The sequence below is a fragment of the Mustela putorius genome, unplaced genomic scaffold, assembly GCF_011764305.1.
Source record: "Mustela putorius furo isolate JIRA1106 unplaced genomic scaffold, ASM1176430v1.1 tig00003845_pilon_pilon_pilon, whole genome shotgun sequence".
Taxonomy (NCBI): Eukaryota; Metazoa; Chordata; class Mammalia; order Carnivora; family Mustelidae; genus Mustela; species Mustela putorius.
In genome coordinates, this window is record NW_025421998.1 from 88,315,233 (window position 1) to 88,336,111 (window position 20,879).

At 42.3% G+C, this 20,879-nt stretch overlaps 1 protein-coding gene across 1 annotated transcript in view; it reads right to left on the minus strand.

Moving 5' to 3' along the window:
• Nucleotides 1–3,710: 3,710 nt before the first annotated feature.
• SLC35B4 (solute carrier family 35 member B4) overlaps nt 3,711–20,879 on the minus strand; it is a 40,698-nt gene continuing 23,529 nt past the window's right edge. Inside the window, exons 3-10 of the mRNA XM_004741735.3 lie at nt 20,161–20,263; nt 18,530–18,579; nt 15,680–15,761; nt 15,402–15,462; nt 13,808–13,917; nt 12,705–12,780; nt 9,869–9,944; nt 3,711–9,009 (exon numbers count right to left, since the gene is read on the minus strand). Coding sequence (XP_004741792.1) covers nt 8,766–9,009; nt 9,869–9,944; nt 12,705–12,780; nt 13,808–13,917; nt 15,402–15,462; nt 15,680–15,761; nt 18,530–18,579; nt 20,161–20,263 — 802 coding nt within the window. The 3' untranslated portion in view covers nt 3,711–8,765. The remainder of the gene's footprint in view (nt 9,010–9,868; nt 9,945–12,704; nt 12,781–13,807; nt 13,918–15,401; nt 15,463–15,679; nt 15,762–18,529; nt 18,580–20,160; nt 20,264–20,879) is intronic.

Here is a 20,879-nt window from a genome sequence, read left to right on the forward strand (position 1 = left end):
TGTTTGGTGGCCTAACATGTGATCCATTCTGGAGAATGTTCTATGTGTACTTAAAAAGAATGTGTATTCTGTTGCTCTTGGATGAAATGTTCTATAGACATCTGTAAAACCCATCAGAGCCACTGTTTACTTATTTTCTGTCTGGATGATCTATCCTGTTGATGCAAGTGGGATGTTGAAGTCCCCTCCTGTTACTGTCAATTTCTCCTTCTGTTAATATTTCCTTGATGTGTTTAGGTGCTCCAATGGTGGGTGAATATTTGTAATCATTATATCCTCTTACTAGATTGATCCCATTATCATTATGTAATGGCTTTGTTTCAAAGTCTATTTTGTGTAAGTATTGCTACCCCATTTTTTGGCCTTTCATTTGCATGAAATCTTTTTTTCCATCTCTTCACTTTCACTCCATAAATGGTCTGAAGTAAATCTCTTGTAGGCAGCATATAGGTAGGTCTGTTTTATCTTGTTATGCTATGTCTTTTGTTTTTAAGATTTTATTCATTTATTTGAAAAGGAGAGCGTACAAGTGGGGGGCGGGGAGCAGACAGGGAAGGAGAGGGACAAACAGACTCTGTGCGGACCCCAAGAACATGACCTGAGGGCAATTGCTTAAGCAACTGAGCCACTGAGGCACCCCTTTTTATTTTTATTTTTTTTAAAGATTTTATTCATTTATGAGAGAGAGGGAGAGAGAGCCCTATATCTTTTGATTAGAGCATTTATATTTAAGGCAATTACTAATAAGTATGTATTAGTGCAATTCTGTTCGTTATTTTCTGGTTATAGTTTTCTTTCCTTGTAACTGATGACTTTCTCTAGTGTTATGCTTGGCTTCCTTTTTGTCTCTCGATTATAGATTTCTGGTTTGTGATTACTAAGAGGCTCATATATAAGATCCTAAGTACATAAGTCTGTATTGCTGATTGTTGCTCAAGTTCGAACACATTCTAAAAGAACTTGTTTTACAACCCCTTCACTTTATGTATATATTTTACATCTTTTTATTTTTTTAGTCCTTATTTAGATATAATTTAACTATTAGATATAATCGATTTTATTACTTTTAAGTCTTTTAATCTTCATATTAATTTTGTGATTGATACATTACTTTGACTGTATATTGGCTTTTACTTGTGAAATTTTTTCCTTTTCCTAATTTGCTTCTAATTATGGGCTTTTCATTTCCACTTAAAAAATTCCCTTTAACAGTTCTTGTTAAGACCAGTTGAGAGGGTGATAAACTCCTTTACCTTTGGTTTGAGAAATTTCTTCTCCCTCCAATTCTGAATGACCATCTTGCTTGGTAAAGAACTCTTGGTTGTAGGTTTTTTCTTTTCAGCACTTTGAATGTGTCATGCCTCTTCTTTCTGGCCTGCAAAATTTCTAAAAAAAAATCATACAGCTTTATGGGGGGTTTCCTTGTACATGCCTAGTTGCTTCTCACGCGCTCCTTTTAAGATTCTCTATCTTTAATCTTTGACATTTTAATTATGTGTCTTGTTGTGGCTCTCCCTTGGTTTGATCTTGTTTGGGGCTCTCTGTGCCCCCTGGACCTGGATGTCTGTTTCCTTCCCCAGGTTAGATAAGTTTTCTGCCCTTTTCTCTTTCTCTCTTCTTTCTGGGAGTCCTATAATGTGAATGTCAAGATGCTTGCTGTTGTCCCAGCGATCTCTTATCTCATTAAAAATTCTTTTGCTCTTCAGGTTGCGTGCTCTCCATCAGCCGGGCTTCAGATCACTGGTCCACTCCTCAGCATCCTCTAATTTGCTGATGATTCTTTCTACTGTATTTTTCATTTGTTACTATAGTCTTTCACTCTGATTGGCTTTTATATTTTTTCTTTGTTGAAGTTCTGAGTTCATCCACTCTTGTGTCTATCAGGTGGACTGGTGATCTCCATTTCATTTGGTTCTTTTCCTGAAGTTTCGTGCTTTTCCTTAGAGCACATTCTTCATTGTGTTTGCATTTATTTCCAAGAAGTAGGTATATCAGCCACTTCCTTTCTAAACTTGAAGAAATTGCCTGGTGCAAGGATGTCTGGTGTAGACTGCGGGCCTGGCCAGAGCTGTAGCAGGTGCGAGGGCTGGGGCTCCCAGGGCTCTGCGGAGAGCGCTCTACCAGGACAGCTGAAGCTGAAAGTGAAGGCCAGCTGGGGGATCCGGGGCTTTTTCTGCAGGGGACATCCTGGTAAGACAGCGGCAGCCACAGGAAGCCTGGGCGGAAAGTCCCACAGCAGTATGTGTAAGGGCGGCCAGGCAAGTCATCTAGAGTGTCCCGAGATGCTTTGCCCCTGTCACCTTGTGTTACAGCTGAAGCCACAGTCAATGCTGTCCAGATCTACCCAGTGTGTGCTGGGGCCCCAGGCTCACAGAAGCAGCAGGCCAGCCCGGAGCCTATCCACCTCCACACCATCAAGGTGTAGGAGTGTAAACAGGGACACGCTGCAACGTCTCTAACCTGAGAATGTTCCAGCAGGCCCCCTACTGCTTGGTGGGAAGCTAATCCTTTAAGAAGCCATGATCTAAAAAGGCAACTAGAATATTACTTGCGCCCCAGGGCAGATAAATCTGTTCAGTCCCTCAGTTTATAGTGCTGGGGTGGGGGGGGGGTTCCCAGTTGTTACCACGTCTGTCTCTTTCTCTATTCTCTCTGGGGTCTCTCCATCCTCTGCTGTGCAGAAGCTGTCCAGTCAGCCTTCAGAGAAGGGGAGATCAAGATTTTTCTACTTCAAACTTCACTTAAGAATTCAAATTAAATGGATTAATTTGAATTAATAATACAATACCCCCAATAAAGGAACCAACTCTGTATACAAGGAAAATGCTTTCAGTAAGAGGTAGGAGGAATGCAAAGACATTTTTGTTGAGGGAAAACTTAGAACAAAATCTGAATGTGAAAAAAGTTGTAGGTTTATAGACTTTATATATAGTCAGTAATGGCTTAGAATAAATTTAAGTTCTAACATTAAAGAGTTTTGTTTATAATTGATGAAAAGCAAACCAATAACCTCAGATTCTATGTCTTCATCAGATCTTTGATCACTCAGGAAAACTGACTCTTCAATATCAAAAGAGCCAAGTTTTGCTCACAATTATGTAACCTTCAGTATCTGCCTTTAAAATCTTTTATTGTCACTTTGGTTAAATATTCCAAAAGGCTCAGGGATCCTATTTAATAAAATGTTCAGACATTTTGATGTTTATTGACACACTTGCCAAAATCAAATTCTATAGTCTTATCATCACAATCTAACTGAAATATTTCAGGGGCTCATGGATATTTCGTCTCCTATATAAAAAGAGTACACTAATTAGGCTTGTTATCTTACATGGGAAGCTCTGTCCACTGAGTGATACTGAACCCTCTTGGATTATATGTAGAAATGTTATTAAAAACTGTATGAAACTCTTAGAAATCAGGCATATCCTAATATGTTACCTTGAAGTGGTGTGTGTCACAGAAATAACTGAACTTCCTTGTCACCTGCATGGTCACGAACTCTAATCAGATCTCTAACCACAGCCACTTTTAAGGCTTTCATTGTTTCCAGTTATACTCAGATGCTTTTACAAGCTCTCCTTCAAATGTGTTTCATCTGCACTGAGACTCATGGAAAGAAATCAGAGTACAGGTTTCTGATAATAAGATCACGCAACTGAACTCGGTAAGAATTAGTTTAAGCACAACAAGAACACCATGGGACTGAATGAGTTGAAGATGATTATAATTTTTATGACTTTCTTTTGTTGAAACATTGTTTTTCCAGATTTAAAGAAATTAAGGTAATTGTAACTTACAGCAATTTGATAAAATATACCTCTGTAAATAAAACATTTATCTTCTACCTGATCCCTTCAGAACTCAAAAACTCCCAGTATTTTTATATTTTCATAATATATTCACTTGTGTAACTTCAATAAGAGTAACAGGACACAACTGGAAACACTGGTTATATTACTGGGGTTTTGACTAGAATGCCTAGTTGAGGGAGACCTGCATAAAGTCAGGTATTACCAGAGAGCTTAAGGAACTAAGGTAGACTATACGGAACCAAGGAAGCCCTCTGAAAAAAAGAGCCTTAATGTCTTGCTGACAGAGTTCCCAGCAGAGTTCCCAAGTGAAGAGGGAAGGTCGCTTCCTGGCAGATGCAAGAAACTTGGGATACTTTTGGGACCTTGAGAAAGAATGAATCCAAATCTCTAGGTGTTACAGTTGAAGTCTTTCGCAAGTATTTGACTTGGCTGCCAACCTTGAAAGGCTGTAAAGTTCAGGCTGGAGAGTCCTTATAAAAAGAGCCTATGAGATCAATCACAATTCTTGCTGCACTGAAACCAAGTTTTAAAAAAACTAGGCTTCTTTCGCAAACCAATTAGTCTCAACTGGGCTATATTTGGTAAAAATGAGTGTGAAAATAAAGAGAAAAACTGTTTCAATAACATACCTTTGTGAATACTATTTCCAAATTCGGTTCATTAACTAGACAAGATCCTGATTTCTTCTGGTTTTCTCCAGGGCCTGGCTACAGCTCCCCCAACTAACATTTTTGGGTTTGTTTGTTTTTTTAACCATCCTTTTTCCTTGGAATAACTTGATAACCAAAAACTGCCCTTTCTCCTGAAGCCCTGCAAACTGCACGTAAACAACTTAAACGTCAGAGAAATCACAACAGCTCAGATGCAGACAATCTCCATGCCCGCTGCTCGATGGGCTATTCAAAAAGATCGCCATAAAACTCAATTTACAAACCCAGAAAATACATCAGATTGCCACTGCCTGTCATCCAGAAATCCACTTGACTGGCTACACTCTGAAACAGGTTTCTAATTTGATCCAATCATGAACCACTGCTTTTGTTTCCACAGAAATGGGCCTATTCATTCCTGATTTGAACCATTGGACTGAGAATACATCACCGCCTCCTGAAATGAGTGTAACTACCTCCCGTCAGAACCCAGACTGGTTCACTGAAATGGAACAATCTGTCAACTTTTAATGTGTGAGACTTCCAGGGAAGTTTCAGAGGAGGGAAGTGCAGGGGCCCCGGGCAGGCCATCCAGAGTGCACCACGATGGCATACTCAGGATTTTGAATTGAAACCATGTGGGAAACAACAGGTACTAGGACACTCAGACACTCCTCTGTGAAAGGTACCCTCCCCACACTAAGAAAACAGGGGGGGGGAAAAAAAGCCCACCACCTTTATTTAAAGCCAAGGAAGTTGTAGAAATAAACCTGGTTACATTTTTACTAATCTACTACCAGAGCCCAAATTCCTTACTAAAGCTCCCAAACATCCATTTTCTTTATCCTGTCAATTCCTGACAGGTTTACGGCCTTAAAATGTATATTTTTAAAAATGCCTGCTTTGGTCTTTTGTTTAGGTTTCGGTTTCATTATCGGGACTCTGTACAAAATAAAACTGATTTTTTTTTTTCCTCCTGTTAATCTGTCTCATGGAAATTTAACTCCTAATCCAGCTGGAAGAACCTTGGACAGGAAAATTTCTTCCTCCCCTTCATTCTGACCCGCCAATTGGTCCTCCAGCCCAACAGCTAATTCACTGGCGTGGATGAATTCCTGAGGTCTTTCACCTTCCCTCTCCCTAGGCATCCGGCAGTGCTGAGTAAACCGAGCTCAAGACAGGATGAAAGGAGGAAACAGGACATTATTTTCCAACTAGGGCAGGCCAGGGTGGTCAAGATTTTCAGCCCCAGTTCCAGGGAATAAAATATATAAACATTTTTACATTCACCCTCATGTTCATACTTATGGGCCAGATCTTAACATGCCAAGTACCAATACTTACAACAATGTCTAACAAAATACATGCTACACAGATATCAATACTTTGTAAAAACCCACAAAAACATCTGAGAGGCCCCAGAGAATCGAGGCATAAACAGATACAAGATTACAGGTGTGGGAAACTATACAATTTTTCAGTGGAAACGTACACAAGTGAACAGGAAGTGCGGTGAGGACACTGGAGGTGGGGCTCGGGAGGGGAACAAAATAAGGCAGAAGGGGGGACAGGTGCTCAAGAAGTGACCTGAAGTTATTAGGATGCTTTAAAAATGTCATGTAAGCTTCCCAGAAGAACAGATTGTGTCTAAATACTTTAAAACTTGATAGACGGTTACCAAGTATATTAATGATTGTTTTAGATGGAAAACAAAATGAAAAGATCAAGAAAAAAGTCAAAAAATGAAAAAGCATTTACAATGAGAGGACAGAATTGTGGTAAACTATGTAGGTATTACATTAATATAACTAAAATATCCACCGCTTTCTCCTATTTATCTATGGCACTGGTTAAGCTGTTAAGTGGGTACACAGGTATGTGTACACATGTACACACACAGACACACACACACTATACTTTCTGGCTAGTGCCATCTGCTATCTGATCTTTGCTCTAAGGGTAGAGTTTTGGCTGTCTTATTAAACACCAATCTCTTTTGTAAACAAACTCTATCTCTGAGGTACACAGTTACACAGTTTTGACCCAGAGAAAGAGGAAAAGCATTTTAATAGACATTTCTCCTTCTGTTGCATGGGTCTGGTCCTTTATAAAATGGTTTATTTGCCTATTTCATAAAAGCTGAAATTAGTTTCAACCTGGATTGAAAAAGCAGTTATCTTCTGGAAATAAATGGTCCAAAAACAAGTTGTTAATGAAAGTTCTAGTGTCCATTAGACATATTTTCTTACATCTGGCCACTAGAGCGAAAATCAACTCAGAGCATTTCAGACATTCTGTTCTTACACGTTCATTTTTTGCTTAAGTGCCATAATCTGTCCATATATAACCTCTTGTTAATAAAACCAGTAGAGGTGTTCAGACTGAGGAATGTGTAGTTTCTAAAACCAGAATCTAAAATCTAATAGACTCATTTAAATGCTGTCTGTGTGCACCAAAGCATTTCAATTCCTAAAAATTTTCATTAACATAAAAAGGATGACACTGAGTTAGGACAGCCTGTTAAGACTCCAGATACACAGCAATCCAACAGACCCTAGGGACACGTTCTTCTATGAAGTGATTTTTAAAAAAATAGCTTTTGTTTTTAAGAGGATATTTAACACATGCTACTTATAGCACCATCAGTCTGAAGAACTCTACATATTTCAAAGAAAATGCCTTTTGATTCCATGAATGGGTTCACGCCAGATTTAGCATCTTTTAGGGCAGACCAGTGATCAGCACTGGAAAGCTGCCCACGTCTAGAGCAACAAATGAGTCTGAAAACCCGTGATTAACGTGCAGACGACAATGAGGCGGCTTAAGTTACTCCCCCAGAGCGACCCAAAGGCTCTGGGACTTATCTCGGACCCCATCAGAGACCAGCTGTAGGCAGGCAGCGGCGGACACCTGCCACACCACGGCGTGAGCCAAGCAGATGTGCAGAACCACACCGCAATTTAAGACAGTCCGTGCCCAAAAGCAAAAGGAAGGTCTTTGTGCGCAAAAGAGGCAGGTTACTCCTGTGAGGTTAATGATGGGGGGTGGGGGGGAACTGAGTGAAAAATGAGGCAATAAAAGAACAGACTTTCATGTTCTTTTCTCCTCCAATATTATCGCAGAAACTACACACACACACACACACACACACTCCTACACACACGATACTGATAATACTGTTCCTTGTTCTCAAAATCACCGAGCAAGGAAAGACCACACCTCTGAAATGATTAGCCAAAAGGGGCATCATATTTCCACACAAAGCAAAACACATTACCTCCCAACCACCTGTAAACACTCATCAAGAACACTAAGATACCTCATAGGAAAGAAGGGGGAAAAAAACACCTTCATTTTCGTTGCGACTGGACCTGATTCATACACCCCCTCCCCCCGTACTAGTCTCCTCCTTAGCCTGACTGACCACGACTCTGTCAGCCCGACAGGCAGAGCTCAATCTCTCTGGTTAAGCAGCCTTCCCAGCAGGAAAGGCACCCACTGGCACCAGCCCGGAGCCGCCGAGGGCCAGCCGCTCCCAGCCGACCGGGCAGCACCATCTCCACTCGGAGCTACAGGGCTTCACGCCAGAAAACGTCTCTCCTACGTCATACACAGCCTTTCTTTCTTATTAACTGTGCCTCAGAGAGACGCTGAAGGTCTGTTCTAAGCAGAGAAAGCAACAGACTTTTGCATAGGAAAAAAGAAAAAAAAAAGGCAAGTTGTGGAAAAGGATTCCCGCAGCCCTGCTCCAGTGTGACCAGGGCTCGGCTCAGGGACAACTGCTTCTTTTCCAGTCCCAGCGTCACTGGTGTCTCAGCTCAGCTGTTTCCTGATGATGATGCATCTGACTGGCTGACAGGGCCGCAGGGGGTGGGGGGGGGAGGGGAAAGGTGACAGAAAAAAGGGACGAGGCCACAGGATGATAATGACTGTGTGGCAGAGAATCATCAGAATGGCAACAAGAGACCACCACCGAACACAGATATAAAACTACTAGCTGTGGGGACTCAGAACTCAATAAACAAGTAACAGTACTAAATATTTTGGTAAACAAGTAACAAACGCGCTGGCTGTTCAAGAGCAGAGAACTGTTCTTGTTTCTACTTCATGGTTGAGGGGTTTCCATTTGGAGTCCACAGACACTGTCTGTACAGCCTTAAGAAATCTGAGAAGTCCCTCCTTCTGAGGATTCTCTGGTACATGGTTGGTTCAACACTTCAGCGCTGACGAACGTGGAAGGGCGGCCAGCCCTCACCGGACCCTAGCACATCACGACCCTGGTCTCTGCTCCGGGCAGGCCTCAGTTCTTCTTGTCCTTCTGAAGCTGGCTTTTTGTGGTCCCTAGGTTGTTCCACACTTCTGTGTACATCAGGGTGCCAATGAAGACAAACAAGGTACCCAGCCAGTGCCACAGAGTGAAAGGGTTCTGGAAGTACAAGATGGAAAAGATGAGGCTGACGAACTTGCGCAGGGTCACGACAAGGGTGACGGTGAGGGAGGCGCACTCCGTGGTGAGAATGAAGACGCCCCGGATGCACACGTACCTGGGGGGGGGGGTGGGGTTAAGGTGGTTTCGGTAGACTAGAGAGAGAACACCAGGCAGAACATTCTGGCATCGCACTTGGTTTAAATGCTCATATTCTAAGAACCAGAAGACATGGGTGGGTTATGGCTGCTCGGAGGCTCTTCCTCAGTAGAACATCTCACTGAATGAACGTCCTACCACTCATCTGCGAATCCTCCCCTGAAGCTGCCTGGAGACCGCCCACTGTTCTCGCTCTGAGTTCCTCACACAGTGTACGGTGGCGGTCCCCTCCCACGTAGTGACAGAAGGTAGGTAACACTTTCAATAAACGTCAGCAAACCTACTTTATATAAGGACCCGGGCTCCACCTCTTTGTCCAGAGAGGAACTCTGCCGGCCAATCTACTAGGTGACGTCAGAGGAATGAGACAAATCTCGACCTGCTTCGTGGTTTCAGACCCTTCACAATTTTATAACCTACTTCAGGCTGTTCAAGGAACCATTTAAAAAATTAGGTTTTAGTTAGTTTGAAATTTCTTGCAGAATTTTGTGGCAGCCTGAGACATATCCTAGGCCACCGAACAACTCCGGCAGAAATCACAGAGCATTCACGTCCTATACTATTGCTTGGTGATCCACTGATTTCTACACCTCCCCCCAGAGCAGTCCCTTTATGGTGCCCAGTGACTTACCGACCTGCTGCAGCGCTAACCTCTGGCCCCCCACGAAGGCACTAACTGGATGGGCAGCTCTGTCTCCGGTAGTACAGAATAGTTCAAGGCAGAGACAGAACTCATGTCATATACCGTTAGAAGAATAAACATTCCTCGGTCAAAAGACCACAGAGCAGACCTCATGGCAGAGGAGCGCAAAGGATACTGAGTGATGACATTCATGAGGAGGTAGAACCACATGATGGGCACTGTCACACCAATGACCGGAACTTGATACAGTTCTGCAAAGATGGAGAGGAGAGACGATCACATTCCTGACAGCTGAGGGGAGACCGAACGTAACAGAGACAGCAACACTACTTCCCTCGCAAGCAGAACTGGACTGTACGCCGCTTTACTTCCCTTGATTCCAGGCTACATCAGTCTCAAGAGTCATTACATTGGTTTCTTAAATTACTTATGGCAACTGTAAAATAAACTCTTCACCATCCACCTGACGAGGACCCCACTTTACAAAGAAACACTGAGAGGCACAGAGAAGTTACAAATGACAGGCTCTTACCTGACAATCGACCCAAGAGTGAAGACAACCCACAAATAAATGCTGTTTAGAAATATACACGATCCTACTAGTAATCGAAGAATTCAAAACTAAACAGGGTTCTGCCATTTTAGACTTTATTAAAACAGCAATTAAAAATGTATAAAATCCTAATCTGGAAAGGCAGTAGTGGAATTGGCAGCCACTCATTTGGTAGTAGTATCAACTGGTGTGTGTGTGTGTGTGTGTGTGTGTGTTTTAAATCCATTTCATAATGCTCACATTAAGGGACCACACCAGTATTGACAGTCATTCTTAGGAATTAATCCTTATTAATTCAAAAGAAGAAAAAAGTTCTCCGTTGATGGAGTACTATTTATAATGTGGAAAAACCAAATCAGTCTCAATGGCTATGTAAGCCTTAGAGGAACTTCCACTAAATGAGGCGGGACACATTTGATGAAAAAAGAATCATGAAGATTATATACACTCACACAAAAAAGAAGGCAAGTGAAAAAGCAAGTATGAAATGTATCCACACAAGGGTGACGACTGTGTAAAAATGTATGTAAGCAGTATCTGGAAAGAAAATGCTAAAATGAAATTAGCTGACCTCGAAGGCTATAGAACTGTAACTTTTCTTCCTTTAAATGCATCCTTATGTTATGAGGCTTGCATAGCAAGTATTTGGGATCCTAAGGTGTTTGGGGGGGTAGAATTATTCTGTGTAACTTAGGAAATTCTAACAGTGACAGTGAGATCTCCTTAGTAAAGGAATGTTACTTTTCTTTTGCAAAACATAAAAATCCGTGTGTGTGTGTGTGTGTGTGTGTGTGTGTGTATATATATATATATATATGTAATGTATGTAATATAACTGTCTAGACTAGTGGCAAATCCCCATAATGTGGTATTCAACTGTCTTTGAAACACTGAAAAGACAAGTAACATTATTACTGTTTAACAGCTTCAGAGATCCACTGTATCAATTTGCTATGTAAGAGTCAATCAGTAGGACTCCAAATATTTAGGTGGATATTCAATTCTCATAACAAATTCAAGGATAACAGGTTCATCTAAGATAACCTAAGGCAAGCCAGAGGAGAAAAGAAAACATACTTAACTCAGGGATGATTTTGAAGAAGTTGAAGGCATACTCTAAAGTAAAGATTTTACATAAATACCATTCCTGTGACTTTTAGAAGCAGCATTCTAGTAACTAAATCAAAATCAATCCCAAGGAATCTGATGATATTTTTATGTCAATGGTCCATCGCTATGTGGAAACTCTCAAGGGACCTTAAAAATTATTGTGTCAAAAGTGGCTATGTGTCAATTACATCTCCAAAAAAAAAAAAAAAAAAGTCAGAAATGATTAATTCAGAACCCTAAAAACTTTCTGACAGGGGCTCCTGGGTGGCTCAGTGGGTTAAGTCTCTGCCTTCAGCTCAGGTCATGATCTCAGGGTCCTGGGATTGAGCCCCACATCGAGCTCTCTGCTCAGCAGGTAGCCTGCTGCCCCCTCTTTCTCTGCCTGTCTCTCTGCCTACTTGTGATCTCTGTCTGTCAAATAAATACATAAAATCTTAAAAAAAAAAAAAAACCTTTGACACACTACCTTCATTACACACTTTCTGTGGGTGAATGGGACAGACAACACTGCAAACTCCAACAGAAAGCATTCACAACTTCCTAACGCAGGTTCTGAGGGCAAACAAGTTTACGGTGCACATACCGCCACTCCACAAAATACACCTACCATTTTAGATATGAGCAAGGAGAAAGCCTTAACTTTACATATGTTTATTTGTTCCTGTGTGTTCCTTTGTCTGTATAAACACTACATCTTTTAGTCAATCACATCAGATAGGCAATTTATAGCTAGTTGATTAAACAGTCCCTTTAACAAGTAACAGCTAACTTACCCTGTAGACATCTGAATGAATTTTGCTTATTCCTGCTGCTTTATTTCCTTCCCTTTACCCTGGAAAAAAGCCCCTTTGTGGTTGTTTCCCTTCACTCCAAGGGAGCTATGTGTGTGTGTGTATGTGGGTGTGTGTGTGTGTATGTGGGTGTGCGTGAGTGGGTCTGCCTTTGCCTTTGCCTTTGCAGCAAAGGAAGGGCAGGAGCAGGCAGAGCTGATGGCTGCCCAGTTTCTCATGGTCCCACCTCTGTGGGGTGGTACTGCTATTTTTTGGCATTCTCAAAACATCAAACATTCCACATGCAAACACAAACACACAAATTCCAAAGCAAAATAGAAAATGTGAAGATACTCTATTACATTGTTTGCACATAACTGAGAAGCATCTGGAAAAGCTTTTGCCACTACAACGGCTGACAAACAGCACAGTATCCCCGGGAGGTGGGGTGGGGATGGCTCCCCATAGGGCGGTGATTTGGATAAGATCATGAAAAAAGCTGTGGTCAAGTCAATGGCGAAACTGAGAAGTGGCCCCAGAAGCTGCCAGGTGATTCCACCAGCTAACCCCACACTCACCAGACTTATTGAACAGAACTGCATGGTCATAAATGTCGGAAGCCAGGAAAATGAAGCCAGGAAGCGGAAGGGCATGCTGTGGGAAGAAAGAGCTCATGTAAATTTACATACACACGTAGTACAGAATATGCAGGGCAGCTTCACAATGACTCCCAGTTTTACAAGCTCTCTGACAAGCAGGATCAGGAAAAGCAATTCAGACTTGTTAGGTTAAACGTATCCAGGGCTTTGGACCTCGTGACACTGTCCAGCAGGCTACTGACCCCAAGCCGCAGCTCTGGCCCTTACGGACTGGAGTCAGAGATCATCACGCACTGAACAAAAAAATGGAGCCAGCATCCTTCCCTCAGCAAAAGGGAAGCTTAAACTCATAGTCATTCAGCCCGTGCCAGGTACTGTTCTAAAAAAAAGACGTGAACCTGAGAGCCTGTTCCTTATTTTTTTAATTCCCAGCCACACACTCCAGTCCCAGTTAAATATCTCAGCCTGATTGTCTGCAGCTTCAGTACGAAAGCTGGCAGTGACGAACCTCTGAACCCTGAGGCCGGCGGCATCTCTACCACCCGGGGCCTTGAGGGGCTGTGCTGTGGATGTTCTCTCCATAGGAGAGAGGCTGGAGGAAGAGTACAGTTAGAGGGGGCAGCTCTGGCTTAGCAGTTTCCAAAAAAGCAGCAGAAGCACAGAGAATTAGCTAACGGAACTCTCCATTGAGTACAGAGGCTCCCTGGAGGGATGCTGTCCCCCCTCTTCCCTCAAATGCTTGTCCGCCTGCCCACGGCCCCCTCTGCATGGGGTTTTTGGAACTTATTTTGCTGTTCCAAGTTTCCATAGTAGTTTTACTCGATTTCATCTACAGGAACACTGGGGGGGGGGGGGGATGAAGGTCCTTATCCGCAGATGTTGTTCCTGGTTACGGGACATGCTAGGCTCCACACACCGATCACGAGTGGCTCATGCAGAGAACAGTGGCTCAGAATACACACTTGTAGCCTATTAAAAATACTTGGTCCTTCAACTACACCAGAAAAACGCATATTTCGTTTGAAATGACAGAGTACAGCTGAGTACTTTTTAATCTATCTCAGGCTCAAGAAATTGCTTACATTATAAAACAAAGCCTCCTTGGAATGTTTCCCAAATTGTTTGTATAAGGTCTCCTGGAAAATACCCATCCGCGCTGACATCAGAAGTGCAAACGTCAGTGCCCCAATCCCTGAAAACACAAAAACCAGGTGATAAGATACAGGATTTGCTCATTTCCACATATTTTCCTAAAGAACACTGACTGTTCTACATTTATTACAAACCAGCTATAGAACATGTACAAAATTTTCTAAAGAAGTAAAAATAACCACATTATCACTACCCACTCCTTGATAGTTTGCTCTCTCTATATATTTATGTATATATTTTATGCTAACACGGGATTATAATGAATATACAAATGTACACCTTGCTTTCTTCACAATCATTTTTTTGGATTTTTCTTTTTTTCCTTCAAGTATGAACCCACGGCTCCATGACTTTATCATGTGGAGGGACCATAGTAAAGATCTAACAACATGAGAATGATTAGATTACTTCCAATTATTTCACCATTGGAATCAATGTATATCCTTGTACATAAATCTTTAAACGAAATGTTGATGATTTCCTTAGGGTAAACTTCCCTAAATGAAATTACAGTCAGAAGTTGCAGACATTTTTAAAACAGTATATAAATTTTTCCAGAAAGGCCATGTCAATTTCTACCATAAACAGTTTATACAAAAATGGTTGTCTTACTGCACCCCCTACAGCAATGAGGATAATTGTTTACTATCTTGCGACTTTAAGAGGCCAAAAATAATAAGGTACTACATTTTGGTTTCAATTTGCATCTCTCTGATTCTAAGAGTACTGAGGCTGAACACACAGTAATCAGATATTAATTTTTCCCCATGAATTGTATGTTTATATCCTCTGGAAATTTTTCTTATTGGATTAAGTGTTTCCTAACAGTTCACAATGATTTTTTTTTTTTCCCATAAAGAAGAGCAGCCTTAAAGGGATAAATTTTCAAGGCCAAGCAGCAGGGAGATTCTAGTTCTTTTGTTGCTATTTCTCTTCGGCTTACTCTCACTCTGTTACTGCTGTCACGGACTGCACTTGGAAAGAGTTTCACCTCCGTAGCCGACAACACGAGGCCAGAGCTCTATAGGAGTGATCTAATGAGTTCCACAAAGAGATACTCATATTTTAAAAAATTCCCTAGGAGACTCTGATGATCAGTCGGGTCTGGGAACACTCATTACGGAAGAGCTAACTTATGAAGAAAATGAATCTAAGATTTAGAAATGAGTCCCTTGGAAATTGACTGCTTCTACTCAGGAGACAGACCAAGAAGAAACAGAGGACACTCTACGCACTCGCTCAGAGAGAGTGACAGGCAAACGGATGTGCGCTTTTCGCTCCACACCACTGGCAGCCACGGAAATCGTGGAACCATGTTGTAGAACCCATTACCCTGAACGCGGATATTTTCTTTTTTCATGTTTTGAACACCGAAGTTCAGAGATAGGTGACCCCGGGTGCCTCTCTCTTCTGTGGCATAATCTGTTTAGCCAAAGCTTCTTGCCAAGAAACCCGTCTCTTGGGAGAAAACTCAGCAAACAGAACTTCAGAGGCAATTAGCTTTATTGTAATCACTGTACTTGCCTAGCAGCCACCTTAAAAATGCTTGGAATCCATCATTCTCACTCGAGCTGGACTGGGAAGTCTAGGAAAGACAGGAAAATACCAGGTAGAGAGACCAGAACTACATGCAAGGTGCCCGGGTACGAAGGAACGATCTGTTGCCCTCTTCCCCCCACTCTTCTCTCGCAGAGACCCAAATCCTTCCATGGCATAAGCATGACCATGTACCGCGTCCATAAAACACCCCGGGGCCCCCACGGCAAGCAGGGAAGAGAAATGATCTGTGAAGCGATCCTTACCACCTGCTTTGCTGACATGAAAGTGCAGATAAATATCCCCACAGACACCAGGGCAATGGAGGTATATTTGAAAATGCTGTATCTGCGAAAACGAGAACGAGAAGATGTCAGGAGAAGACAAGCACAGATACGAACTTGCACGCGATGCTCCCAGTCAGAGGCTGTGTGAGAGGACCCGTCGGCGGAATCCAGACGACGGGCTCGCGCACACGGAAGTCTGGGCAGGAACGAAGCAGGACGCTGACTGGGGACTCAACTCCCTTTCCTCGTGTTGCTTAAAATTGTTTGTTGGTTTGTGGACCGAGAGGCTGTTTCGTCAGAACACAAAAACAAAAAAAGACATGGGCCAGACATGCTCTGCCATCCTGCTCGGGTCCCAGGGAAAGGTGGACACATCTGAACTGCCACCTGTGGCGCTTCCGGTCTTCAGGGACCCAAACCCAAGCGTCAGAGACACACCACACAAGAGGAAGAACGGATCATAAGGGACAAGTAGCAGGATTCAGTCAGGGGGGCGGGGGAAAAATCAGTCAACTGGCCATTGTCAGGAGAGGACTTTTTTTTAACACCTCTGACTGACCTAAATGTTTTTAAACGTCAGCACAGTTGGATAAAGGAAGAAATATTACACTAATAGGACTACTGGCAGTAAGAACAGTGGCATTTCATATTAACTAAAACAACATCATTAATATCCCTCTTGGGCTCATACTGATAAAGCGGAAGGACTCAGGCAAGGACAAAAAGGAATTAAATTTACAGGATGAACCAGTTAAGGTTTTCTAGTTAAATACTTTGTACAGTTCTGGTCACATCGCCTCGTAGCAGGCCAGCAGGCCTGGCTAAGCAGCAGATCGGGGGCCGAGAGCAAGCTGCTGGTGGAGAGAGGGAGATGAAGGGGCCCTGAGGGGGCAGATGGAAAAGTAAGGGCACTCTGGAGTCTGGAAAGATCAAGACAGGGAGAGGTTTGTAATACAGGCCGAAAAATGAACAAAGGGCAGGATGAGATAAGTATTGACTTGGTCTTCAAATCCCGGAATGAGGAACACACTGTGAACCTAAGGGGCTCTACTCAAAATACACAGTAGGAGATAATAACTTACAAATTCCTGATATTAGATGGTTACCTGAGGGAAATTCCTGCTCTCTGGGTGATACACAGCAAGGAGAGTCAACAGGGCTTACTTGGACAGATGCAAGAGGACAGACCCAATACAAGTTCTCCAGGGCAACGGACATGATTAAGAAAGGGCCCTGATATTTCAGAGCACCCTCAGGAGAACACATTCCTTTTAGAATATGTTTTTTTGGGGCACCTGCGTGGCTCAGTGGGTTAAAGCCTCTGCCATCGGCTCAGGTCATGATCCCAGGGTCCTGGGATCGAGCCCTGCATCGGGCTCTCTACACAGCAGGGGGCCTGCTTCCTCCACTTTCTCTGCCTACCTCTCTGCCTACTTGTGATTTGTCAAATAAAAAATAAAATCATAAAAAAAGAGAATATGTTCTTTTATAGTCCTATTATGAGAAAAATCAACAGTTGGAAGGCCTGCAGGTCTGCGCCAACGTCAAGTCTACACTACCAAGAAGGGTAGTGGTCACTTCAATGTAACAAACCCATTACATATGAACACTTATGTGGACACTTGGAAAACAAGTCAGCTGCAGCCGTACTCATCTGGGAACTAAGCCTCAAAAGATAAAGGGTTCATGATAAGGAGCCTAGCAGGACAGGACAACTGCCCTTACCACACAGCTCTTATTACTTAAATACTCTAGGTTGCCAAACTTAACTGGCAGCACTTTCTAAGCTGGTAGAGACTTCTAACCCTGGGGCTAGCTACTAAAAACAGAGAAAAGCTGGCCTGAGCTTATACAATTGTGATCTTAACAGTGAAGGTGAACTTCCCCTGAAAAATGTTCCGGACTGAATGCGCTGACTCTCCCCAGTGCCCTTCCTTCTTGGGAGTAAGGGGTAAGGCTCAGAACGAAGGTGAAAGACAAATATTTTGAGAAAGTATCCCAGGTATTTCTGAGATTTTCTAGTCATATCCCAGAGAGAGGTACTGGTGACAGCCACATAGAATAGTCCTGAAAGTTTCTGTCCCATTTCTTGGCCATTTCAGTCTTTGTTAGGAATTTTCTCTCTAACAAGGGTGTTGTTAGTTCATCATGTTGTGCTGATAAACACCTTCTATGACAGTGCTGTCCAAGAACTTCCACGGGGCTGAAAATGTTCCCTATCTCGGTTCTCCAACATGGTCGCCAGTAACCACGTGTGGCTACTGAGCACTTGAAATGTGAGAAACAAAATATTTAATTTTAAGTAACTGAAATTCTTTTTTTTTTAAATTTATTTAACAGACAGAGATCACAAGTAGGCAGAGAGAGAGAGGAGGAAGCAGGCTCCCTGCCGAGCAGAGAGCCTGATACGGGGCTTGATCCCAGGACCCTGGGATCATGACCTGAGCCGAAGGCAGAGGCTTTATCCCACTGAGCCACCCAGGCACCCCACGTAACTGAAATTTAAATGTCAAGAGTCCCATGGAGTTAGTGGAGACCACATGGGACAGTAAAGTTCTAGATCAGCTGGCTTTGGAGGTTGTCATGGTACTAAAGATGCAGTGATGACAAGAGCTATTCTGTTCTATACAGAGGAAATGTTCCAAAGCCACATGGGGCCCCTAACCTGGTCCACGGCCTTGGGATACACAGCCCCGGCAGAGAGAAAACCAAGAAACAAGCCAGGTGATGGAGAGCAAACTTATCAGCACTATGAGGAAAGGAATCCAGCCTAGGGATGGGGCTCAGGATATCCTTCCTATACACAAAATATGAAAGTGTATTATTTACCTTTTCTTCAAAATGATAATTCCTAGGATCATGTTGGCAATGAGAGAACCCTATAAAAAGAGAAAACAGTAAGAGAGTTTCAGTGCACCAGGGAAAGAAAATAACTGGAGATAAGTAAGAACATGGACAAGCAAAAAAAAGCCAGAAAGGAAGTGGTTAGGATGATTAATTAGTAAGGTCCACTTGTTCTTATAATGGCAACAAGTATAAAGCATACAAATTTGTTATGTAAATAACACCTTCTGAAGATAACAATGAGAATAAAAATGACCAATTCTCTAAATATTGGTCAGAGCTGAAACTAAGACTACCAGAAATAAATTATACTGTAGACTTAATTTTGTTAAATTTTTCCATCCATCTATGAGAGCTTTTGCTAAGCTTCTCCTCTCCCCCGGTTTTAATTAATGAAAGAAGGCGTGCTGGGATCATTCTCTTCTCTGGTCACTCAATCAGCAAGAGTTTGTTGAAAGTCTATTATGTGCTCCCTACTTTGAAAGTCACTTTTGTAATTATAATTAGCTCTGAAAAGACCCGTTGAGGATAGTATCTTTAATCTTCCAGAAATCTCAGAGGACACAGAAATGTTATAATTCCAATGGTCACCAATTCTGCATTCTTTTGCAATCCTAACTACATTCCCCTTGAAGTCTTTCCTGCTCTGCAGGGAGCACTCCGTTCTTATTTACTTACATACAAACTACATGCAGATCTCCCACCAAGAGTGAGAGGAAGAAAAAAACCTCTGCTGCTCTGGGAGGAACCCCATCTTCATCAAGAATTTCCCTTTATTGGGGTGCCTTGGTGGCTCAGTCAGCTAAGTGTCTGCCTTCAGCTCAGGTCATGATCTCAGGGTTCTGGGATCGAGCCCCACATCGGGCTCCCTGCTCAGCGCGGAGTCTGCTTCCCCCTCTGCTTCTGGCTGCTCCCTCCCACCCCCATGCTCTGTCTCTCACTCTCAAATAAATAAATAAAAATCTGTAAGAATTTCCCTTTATTTAGAGTACTTGGATGGCTCAGTCCGTTAAGTATCCCACTTTTGGTTGGGGCCCAGGTTTTGATCTCAGGGTCATGAGATCAAGCCCTGTCAGGCTCCACACTCAGCGAGGAGTCTCCCTGAGATTCTCCCCCTCTGCCCCTCACTGCACCCATGCATGCGCACACTCTCTCTAAAGTAAGTAAATACTTTAAAATATAAGAATTTCCCTTTACTTAATGGTCTCAAAAGTCTCTTGCTTTAAAAAAATTAAAAAACCAAAAAGGGGAAGTATCAATTTTATGTACTAGAAGTAAACATAATTTTATGAAAGAAACCAAAAGTGGTGAGAAATAAGTTAAATAACATTCATAGCAAGTCTGAATATAAAATCGATCAGACGAAGGAAATTAAACATGAAATCTGTTATCCAGGGAGATTTTAGCTCCTGTTATTGATCATCCAGAAAACCTCAGAGGGATGAAAGTCAACTGTCCCCTCTCAGATGAAAGCCAGCCTTTAATCCCACATCCAGAAGATCTTTCTTAGATGCTGGACTCTACTTGTTGTAAGACCTTTCTACTTCTGTCAAGTGTTCGATCGACCCACATAGGCTTCCCAGAGGCACACACGCCCGTCAGCGGGCAGCACTTACAGATCTAAATATCATATGCAGGGGCATGGCGATGTTGAGATTCAAGGCATAGTTGTTCACCACGCTGACCGTGAAGAACATGGTCACCATCACAGCATAGTACCTGAAGTGCAGAGATCACAGCACATCATACACAATCTACTAGTTCAAGAAAATCAAGTATAGAAGGAAATAGTTATGCTTAATTAGAAAAGTATTTTGTTTTAGTCCCTCTAGATTAAAAGATTATATCGCTACGATAATGTGAAGTCAGTACTAAGTACATACAAAAATACATCCAAAACCAGACTAACAAGGAAAAAGTCTGAATGATAGGCTATGTTTCAAGAAACACTATTTTAATCTTTTGAGTATACTCAAAATATTTTTCAAGCAATTTGAAACTAGACGTCAAAAAACATTATCTGAGGGGTGTATGGGTGTTTCAGTCAGTTAAGCATCTGCCTTCAGTTCAGGTCAAAATCCTGGGATCCAGGTATCGAGCCCAGCATTAGGCTCCCTACTCAGTGGAAGCCTGCTTCTCCTGTTCCCTCGGCCTCTCCCTCTGCTTGTGTATTTTGCACGTGCTCTAATAAATAAATAAGTCTTTTTAAAAAAACAACAAAAAAACAAAAACAAAAAATGTTGTCTGATAGACATCAATAGGTTTTTCAGTGAATGGATAATATTATCATTATCATTTCTTTGTAGGTAATGGTTAATTCTCCCAACCATTTCCT